At 39.9% G+C, this 9889-nt stretch overlaps 1 protein-coding gene across 4 annotated transcripts in view; it reads right to left on the bottom strand.

Annotated features, from left to right (window-relative positions):
- Nucleotides 1-138: 138 nt before the first annotated feature.
- Nucleotides 139-9889, bottom strand: part of WDR48 (WD repeat domain 48) — a 48964-nt gene continuing 39213 nt past the window's right edge. For 2 of the 4 annotated variants that reach the window (XM_076006450.1, XM_076006457.1), the window contains 7 exons: nucleotides 9712-9807; nucleotides 7447-7552; nucleotides 6353-6440; nucleotides 5663-5698; nucleotides 3916-3992; nucleotides 3173-3365; nucleotides 139-2164 (listed from right to left, as the gene is read on the bottom strand). In XM_076006450.1, the coding sequence (XP_075862565.1) occupies nucleotides 2069-2164; nucleotides 3173-3365; nucleotides 3916-3992; nucleotides 5663-5698; nucleotides 6353-6440; nucleotides 7447-7552; nucleotides 9712-9807 (692 nt within the window). In that variant the 3' untranslated portion in view covers nucleotides 139-2068. The remainder of the gene's footprint in view (nucleotides 2165-3172; nucleotides 3366-3915; nucleotides 3993-5662; nucleotides 5699-6352; nucleotides 6441-7446; nucleotides 7553-9711; nucleotides 9808-9889) is intronic. The other 2 variants (XM_076006454.1, XM_076006460.1) reach the window with 1 other exon arrangement.

Genomic DNA, 9889 nt, shown 5'->3' with positions numbered 1-9889 from the left:
CCCTCCCCCGTAAACTGAAGGATAAAATGGGTAATAATCCTACTTTCCAGGGTGAACATGAAACCAGAGGTTTCTTTCTTATCTCTGTAATCTATAAAGGAAAATGACAAGTGAAAAAAAAATAAATGTGTACTACACTTTGAAATATTTTAACTAAAGCCTTTATTCTATACAACTGTGAAATACAGATTTTTACTCTTTTGGCATTGCAGACTGTCAAATTTTCTGGAAATTGTATTACTTACTGGTTTGACTGGAGGGGGAAAAATGTACAATCATGCCAGGGGTCAGATCTATGACAGGAAGGGAGCGCAGCCACCCAAGGCTCAGCACACAGGGCAAAATAACCCAGCAAAACCCATTTCTTCAGCTCAAAGGCCCCTCGTGCAAACACAACTTGGGGCTGGTAATTTTTTTTTTTTGCCATTAATTCACAACTATTGCTAAAAAATGTACACCAAAAGTGCACTGTTGTATCCAACAGATAGATAGAAAGGACTTTTAAAAAAAAGAAGCTGGTTGCTCTCTGAGGAAGGGAAAATGACCATTTCAGTTCATTGGAAATGTGGCCACGTCTTTGCTCACTTCTTCAAAGTGTAGGAGACAATGGCTTGTCCACTTTCCAAAGGAAGCTGGCCAGCAGTGAGGGAACCCTGTCTCTGTAGTTGTGCGGATCAGAATATCTCATAAGTAAAGTATGGACCTGGGCCCATCAGCTGCCCCCAGCTGAACCTGTGAAGATATAGAAAAGAAAAAAACCTTCCCCCACCCCCTCCCCAGTCCCTGCTATTGTGGGGACAAGCCACACACAAGCTGGGGAGGCGACTGGACTGGAATAAACTGCCCTCTGAAGGCACTTGTGCTTCTGGCTTCGTACAGGAGGCTTGTCTTATGCAGTTTTATGGGGGTGGACCATTGATCTAGTCTGAATACAAATGACCTTGGGGAAATCCAAAGTATTTTCTGCCAAAAGTTGAAGTGTTTATCCCCAATAAGTTATATTCTGTACAAGATCCAAATGATTCTATGAAAGCTTTAGATTGTTAGAAAGAACAGTGAAAAGAAGATCAGGATACAGGTACAACAAAAACCTGCATATAAAACTTTGGAAAAACAAATATGTATACTTCTAGGTTATGAATATCAAATTAACTCACTATGATATCCCTTTACTCTGACACTGTAAGTTTTAAGTAACATTTGAATGAAATTAAAACTTCATCATGGTCTTAGGTTTTGATGATGTCATGCTGCTCACTAGAGCAAGACCCTGTGGTCTCAGCTGGCTTTGCCTATAAATAAAACTGGACACAGTGGAGGAAGGGGGACCGCTGCACCTCCCCGGGGCTGCTGCACAGCCAGGGCATCATGGGGGAGCGCAGCATCGCTAGGCACGGGCTGCGCAAACTCTGGCCCAGCAGTCCAAGTGCTGTGATTCCAGCACCTGGAATTTCAACACATCTTCCTACAAGAACACATCTGAGATGCAATATTAAAAACAAGCCCAACATTGATCATTTATTATGAAACGGGCTGGTTCTCAAATTGTGCAACAGCAAATTCCCATTAAAAATATCTTAAATGGTGAAAACAATTTTTTTTTATGACAAACTTGGAAAAAGCCTTCATAGCTACTGCATGAATGGAATGTACGCTCTTAGAAAAGCTACAGAGTGTGTGGGTTTGAAGTCGAAACACAGTGACAGATGCGTCCTGATCAATGTGTCACTAACAAGTGCTAACAAAGATAAGGTCCTTTGAAACAAAAGGAGGAAGCAAAGTCTGCACTGGCCTGTTGTGAGTTCTCTGTACATCTCGCAAGACAGTGTCTGCTTGGGGCTCTTCTGCTCTTGCACTCTGCTCCTCTGGGGACAGCTTAATCTACACGTGGAGACTGGTTTCTATATTACATCTCAATTAGTCACTTCAATTGAAAGATAATCTCGGTCCATACCAAGTCGGCCGTTAGGAGTCTTGCTCCCGTTGGGGCTCAGTGGGCTTCCTAGGACTACTCTTGGGGCCATAGAGGAAGGTAGTAAATGAATACCCAGGAGCATTAGCCCACCCTTCACGTGGACTTCTGACGGTAGTGGAGGGTGAGGTCACCACCACTCTTCCATATGAAGTGCTTCACTGTTCGAAGGTCCATATTTGGATCCAAAACCTGAATAGCGAAAAATAAAAAAATTTCAGTCCCTAATATCTAAAACTTTACCATTAACTCAGGGACTTTCATCAGATGATCCAGCTTGTTCATTCCTCTCCCATGCCCGATGGCCTGCTCTGGCTGTCTCAGCTTCCATGCATGCAGGCCTGAAACTGCGCACAGTGAGATGTGCATCTTTTGTGACTATGCCAGAGAAACCAAACCCTCTTTCGACCATTCCTCTGAAGGCATGCCTTGAGCACAAAAATAGCTCTGCCATTTCTGCACCTACCTCCACTCCAAATCTTAAACTAACAAGGCATATGCTGCTCTGCAAGTCATAAAGAATGTATGTCATTTTCTTGTCAGGAAAGAAAGAAAAAAAAAAGCTACCAGCACATCCACATTTGTCTATGTGTGTATTTATTTATTTTATTTTTTATTTTTTTGAGACACAGTCTCATTTTGTTGCCCCGGCTAGAGTGAGTGCCATGGCATCAGCCTAGCTCACAGCAACCTCAAACTCCTGGGCTCAAGCGATCCTATTGCCTCAGCCTCCCGAATAGCTGGAACTACAGGCATGCGCCACCATGCCCGGCTAATTTTTTTTCTATATATATTTTTAGTTGGTCAATTAATTTCTTTCTATTTTTAGTAGAGACAGGGTCTCGCTCAGGCTGGTTTCGAACTCCTGACCTCGAGCAATCAGCCCGCCTAGGCCTCCCAGAGTGTTAGGATTACAGGCGTGAGCCACCTCGCCTGGCCTATATGTGTATTTAAATCTATGTGTCCTTTTCCTGAAAACCTTCCTGGGGGTAAACAGGAACGTCAGGGTGGACTGAAGAGCCATTCCGAAGGGGCCTCACAAATAGGTGAGAGAAAGACCCAGGACTCCTTAGAGCCTTCTAAAAGCAGAAGCCCCCTCAAAGGCAATAGATTTGAGAACTACAATCACACCATATTATGTCACTTTTTCTGAGCACCAGCACTGGAAAAAATGGGGATGTGGTCCTCAAGTCCACTTACCTGGTCCTGGCACAAAAGTTCAATTTTCTCCTCTGCCATTACAGCAATATCCTCTTCTTTTTCCTGTTCTCCTGATTTTTCATTATTAGAAGAGCTAGTTGTTTGAGATTCATTATCCAAGTTGATAATTTTCTCATAAACATGTTCCATAACTTTCCGGACTTGAAGCATGTCACTAGCAGAGAGTCTGTCCCTATAAAAAGCAATAGCATATTGTGACATCAGGGAAATCACTAGATTTCTCTACCATATTATTTTTTCTTTGGTGTTAACATCTTATAAAGACAAAACATACCATAGAAATAAACCAATAAATGTCAAGGCCTTCCAGGGGTGGGGAACCTGCAGATTTAAGGCCACATGTGGCCTTCTAGATCCCTAAGTGTGGCCTTTTGACTAAATCCAAATTTTACAGAACAAATGCTTTTATTAAAAGGGGAGCAGTGGAGAAAGACGAAGCTTTTCTTGACTCCTTTGGTGCTTAACAAAGAACAATCTTGAAATCAGAAGGCCACAGCTTCCCCACGCCTGCAAGATTTTCTATAGTGTACTCCTAAGACAGACTATATGCAACTAAATGAGATTAATTCAGGTTCTTAAAACTTACATATACACACAATATTATAAAACTCAGCCTTAGATCTAGCATTTGCCTCCTTTACCATAAAAGCAATCATAAGGAAAAAGAATTCTCTCCAGTAATTAATTAGATTAAGGCACCACACAACACTACATTTACTTACTTTTTTAAGGTTTTTGCTCCTGAAGATGCATGAGGTTGGAGGTAGAAAGGAATTTTGTTGAATTTGGGCATATTTTTCTGAAATATCAAAAGTTAAAAAGGTATAATAGTTTCTATTAGCTGACAAACTAAAATGATGTTCAATAGGAAAATATGATTTACAAGTAATAATTATTTTATAATTAAAAGTAACGTTCTATGAAGTTTATAGTAAGCAATCAAATGATATAAGTCAACCTTTGAAAAAATTTATCAGAAAAGTATGACATCTGGTTTTGTAATAAAAGATATGTAAAGACAAATTATATTTAGTATTAGTGGCAATAACAAATTATAACATGGCTCTTCTTCAATAACAGTACAAGGAGGTATTAAAGGGAAACAAACTTTAATTTTCCAAGCCATAAAAACCAAAATATCAATATTCTGCATTAAAATATTGGGGCTAACACCTAAAGGCCCAAACAAAACCTTGAGTGTCTTGAGAGAAACCCACAACATTCACCTTTGAGCAAAGCCACACACTCTACGCTGGTGAGGCCCATTATCCAACTGAAAAGGCCAATCAGGTCCTCCCATTTTCTTTCCCTCTGACATCAGAATGAGGTCTGAGGTTTTAAGAAAGAGTGGAAATGTCAGCCAAGAACCTAGATGTCTACCATAAGGTAAACCACACACTTAAATGAAGGATAAAATTATCTGGTCATCTTTTCTCAGGGTATTAATCCCCTCCGAGCTTCCATGTCACATCCTATCTGGATGTTTCTTCTCAGCAACAGGCCACAGGTCTAAGGTCAGCAAAGCACCCCAGGTGAGTTTCATACTCAAAGGAAGTAGTGGTTTATGGGGAGCTCGGACACAGAGAAGACCACAGAATACCCATCAGGTGTTATACTGGCTTTAAGTTCTTGGAGGTATATCTGGGATAGAAAATATATTTTCTAAAGGTTCTTGAGATTAAATTCCTTTTCATACGGCTTTAGGAATATATAAAATTAGCCAATAGTACATAACAGAGTCTAGAAACAGATCCAGGTGTATATAGAAATTTAGTACATGATACAGATAGCATTTCATATTAGCAGAAAAAGGATAAATTAGTTAATAAATTGTGCTGGCACACTGGCTATCTTTTTGGGAAAAGTTAAAATCCTACCTCACACCAAGCAGAAGAATGAATTCCTAGTAGGTTAAAGATCTAGACATAAAAAAATTATCATAAAGGTACTAAACAGAATATAGGAGAACATTTTTGTTACTTTAGAATGGGAAATACCTAAACAAGACATCAAACTCAGAGTCATAAAGGATCAATTTGGTTAATTAAACTTTTGATTATATAAAAACCTATCACCTGGCAAAAGACATTATGAACAAAGCAAAAATGTAAATGAGAGAGACAGATAATAGTCAAAGGGTTAATACTCAATATAAAGAACTCTTATAAATCAATAAGAAAGACAAACGACCCAACAGAAAAATGAGTAAAGAATACAAACAGGCAATTCACAGAAGAAATACAAATGGCCAATATGAAAAGATGCTTAACCTCACTATGAATTTTTTAAAAATCTGTATTAAAACAATGAGATAACATTTGACTATTTTTTAGCAAAGATTAAAAATATCCAGCGTTGGTGCAGGTGTGGGGGAATGGGCACTCATACACTGACAGTGAGAGTGTAAACTGGTCTAGCCTTTGTGGAGGGCAATTTGGCAATATCTATCAAAATTTAAAATGTGCATACCCTTTGATCCAGCAATTCCACTTCTAGGAATTTATCCTAAAAAGTACACAAAGATATATGTACAAGGATGTTCACTGAAGCACTGTTTGTAATAGAAAACATTGGAAACAACCTAAATGTCCATTAATAGGGGACTGATTAAATAAATTATGGTACCATTTATAACAAGGAATATTATGCAGCCATTAAAAAGGAATGGTCCATATGTATAGACATGAAAAGATGGCTAAGATACATTTTTAAGTGAAAAAAGTTGCAGAGCAGTATGTATAAGAGATTTTGTGCAAAATAAAATGAACTATACGTATATGTAAACAAATAATATATGCTTGTGTATGCAAAGAAAAAAGTACTGAAGGCTATGCATTAACTTATTAATAGTTGTTACCTCTGAGAGGAAGGATAGGGAATGAATGGGCAAGAATGAATGCAGAAGAAATGGGAGTTTTACTTCATTCATTTAGTATTTACTGATAAATCATTTATTATTTTTATAATTAAAACTCAACAAAGATAACTATATAAATAATTATCAATACTACTTCTGCAACTCTGGAACTACAAGGAAGCAGATAGGGATTCCACTTGGGAATCTAGTGTTTTTTAAGATTTAAGATTATATTGTCTAAATCAGTTAATTTATTAAGTTGGAAAAAATAAAAGGACAAAGCGAGAGTGGAGGACACTTACATCCACAGTGATGTCAATTACCCATTGTGGCACCGTCTCATTAAGAAGCATTGACTCAGTCTCACCCCCAGAATCCCGGCACAGCAGCCTAAACATAATCCAGCAGGTAGAGCAGGTAGTAAGTGGCACAAATGCAGATGACAAAATCACTGTTAACAAACTTTAGAGGCAGGAACCCTCATGGATTTCATTTAGGATAATGCTCACTCAACAGCTGAGGAAATAAAGTACAGCCCAACAGAATCACTCACTCAGCTAAAAGGGCAAGCAGGCCCTAAAACTCAGGCCCCCAGATTACAAGGCCACACATCTACACTATAGCTGCTTCTCTGAGTCCTTGGGTGACGACAGGAAACCTGGGTGCAAGCAAAGCACTCAAGAAAGGTTGCCTGCCAGTGCTACAGTGCATGGCAAAGGCCTTCACATGCAATGGGGGCCAGGATATTTCTGATAACCACTCTCAGGAAACTACTATAAAAAAAGTGAATTCTGCATTCAAGGGTAAGACAAGCATTTTTCTTACTTCTGCCACCTATCGAAGACTAGAAGGCTCTCCCCCTGGCTCTATCAAGGCTTTAGTGGCAACTTGGGAAGTCAATCAGTCCAGCCCTTCCCTGCAAGGCCCTACACATGACTGCCTGGCACCCCAGGTCAGGCCAGCATCAACCACAACAGTTCCCAGGAGCTGCCCAGCTCTTCTTTGCTGGCCCAGCCCAAAGGAAAGTATTAACCTACTCTGATGCTCATCTGTGGACTTCTGGTGAGGCCATTTGTTCCCTGACCCTTGCAGTCACACAGGCAGAGTAAGACAAAGTGAGTTTCCTGCAGAGACCACCAGAGGAGCTGCCTTCAGGCAAGGTATCTATCTCATTTTAACACTAGAGGTTGTCCTCTCAATTATTAGATAGAATTATTAATAGAATGTGGTCTAATAGCAACAAGCATTTCACTATCTCATGGACGTGGGAAAGCTTCCAATCTCTGGCATCCCTAAAAGTTAACAAATAAACAACTTCTAACATCTGTTGGAGTCAATACTTCTTAGCAAACGGGAAGCTTTCTCAGGCAGGGCCTCTGGCCCTTCCTACCCATACCTGAACAGTGTGCGACCTCCAGCTTCACCAAAGATCACGGGTGTGTGTGGGGGCACTTGAAAATATCCATTTCCCTTCTGTACTCGGTTCTCATGCTCCCCATTTACTAGGAAAAGATGCAGGTGATGTTAGTATCCAGATTAGTACTAAAAACACAGATTCCAGACATGTTACTTCCACAAGCTTCAAAAATTGCAGGGATTTTAAAGTCAAAAGTCCTATAAGTCAGCCAGTCAGAAAAAAAGGTTAAAAACAAGCAAAAGTTAAATTCCTGAAAATAAGAAACATGGCAACTTATAGTGTACTTCATGAGAAATGACTACATTTTGGAGGATTTTAATAAAAGGAGTTTAATGTTTGAGATTCAAAACAAAAACATAAACAACTACTTCAGCCACAAGGAATTCTAGGACAGCCTGTTTATAAATGATGATCTGGGTTTCTTTTGTAGAATGTCACACTCAGAAAAATTTCCTGAGAAAAGAAAACATGTTTAAGGACAGCCACAGCTAATGACAGAGGTATGAGGGAAAAATAAAATCCTCAAAGAGGCCACAATTTTACTTTTATTGTTCTCTGCGGATTTCATTTCCACTCTGCATTCTTTGTAATCTTTTGATCCAGTGCAGCTGACTTCGACTCAAGCGCCAACTCATTCATGACCATTTCCCTATTGAAATTGGAAGCAATTCTCACCTTCTAAAGTCCTATAGCACTTGTGGAATCTCTCTCCTAGCACCCAATACTTCTTTCTCTCCCTCTCTCTCTCAGAATACTCTCCGTAAGTAGCCCTCTGCCCTACCAGAACATAAGCCCCCTAAAGGACAAGGGCCATGCCCATGTGTCCTTAGTACCCCCACCTACAGCTTGCTAAGGGGTCTGAATACTCGAGCTGCTAACCAAACACCATGTGAACAGTTGTGGAGTGTCCACTGAGGCACGGTGCAGATGCCACAGCCTGAGCTCTGGCTGAGGAGGTGGGCAAGCCCTGCCCTGCCTTCTTTCCCATGACAGTTTGATATACGGGGATGATGTGGGGTTTTTGGTGATTTCTTCCTTGCGCTCCACCCTTTCCCAGCCTGGATCCAAGGGGTGCTGACTTTACCACTGTTTTTGATTACTTAATCTTTATTGTTTATTTGGGCCTCTGAGGGCATCCTGCCTAACTGGAAATGACCTGCCCACAGCAACATAGCTGTTAATCAACAGAGCCACACCAAAACCTAGCTTTCTTGACCCTAGGTGGAAAGATTTCCCATAAGTTTCTCTGGCTCACAGTCCACTGTACAATTCAGACAGGGAGCAAAGTGGGCTCGGGTGATGTAGAAGAAAAGCCACCATGGATGGGGCCAGTGCCCTCTGACAGGGACATCAGAAGACTGGTGTTTAAGGAAGCATGTCATCCTCTTGTGAGAGATTTATATTCTACAAATCATTATGAATGAATCTATCAGCCAGAACAAAGTCCCTGGCAGGAGGTACTCGCCATTGTTGCTCACTCCTGGTGGTCAGCAGAGAATCTTCAGTAGATTAAGCCTCAGTAGGTGGGACTCAATGACTCCTCAACCAGCTGTAGGTTACATGAGATGTGAAATTCTAAGTTCTTTTCTTTCCCCCTTCCTTTAATAAAACTGAGCCAAGTACATACATTCAAAACATGTCCTCCTCTGCTGCCCAGTGCAAGTTACTGCCACTGCCTGTAGCACACACATCTTTTGAATGTCCTCAATGACATTAATTCTTTATACACACTTGTTCATGTATCCTGCCACTTCTGAGTTGGGATTTTTCACTCTTTTTTTTAAACATTCAGAGTCAAAAAATCAGGTAGATTATCAAGCTAAGGAAATACCAACATTTCAAGCCAACATGAAGTATGACCATGTAATGACAAACCTGGCTTTCTGGGACAGCTAATTAGCTAGCTTTGGAGGTAAATCCAAAAGGTCACAGATACTCTGAGGAATATTTTTGGAATAAGCCTGCTAAGGTGCCTAATTTTAAGGGAAAGGTAATTTGAGTATCTATAGGGTTTATTTTATCTATCGCGAGCAATCTAAGTGAAAGCCACACAAGATAGTCGGCTCTCTTGGATTCGCAGTCTCAGTTAAGACTGGATGGATGCTTTAACTTTGCGATGTGGAAGGGAGGATAATAAATTGGGCACAACACAAATATTTATTATGTCACAATTTAGCAAACAGTTTAAGTATCTTTTAGTTCTGAGTAATTCTTAACCAATTATCTGAATCTAAAAATACTAACCATGGTTTACTTCATTTTCTTCTTCATCCATTGGATTTATGTGTGTTCTTGGCCAATATTCTAGGAGTGCCTGGAGTAAAAGTCCTCCTAAATTTACTGCAAAAAATTTAATTAAAAAGATTAAAAAAAAAAGGAAAAGAGTTAATTAGCTTTAACCTAAAAATAGAAGAAAAGAAAT

Source organism: Microcebus murinus, chromosome 1 (genome assembly GCF_040939455.1).
Source record: "Microcebus murinus isolate Inina chromosome 1, M.murinus_Inina_mat1.0, whole genome shotgun sequence".
NCBI classification, from domain to species: Eukaryota; Metazoa; Chordata; class Mammalia; order Primates; family Cheirogaleidae; genus Microcebus; species Microcebus murinus.
The sequence above is the reverse complement of the archived record's forward strand: the minus strand, read 5'-3'. Positions and strand labels throughout refer to the sequence as shown.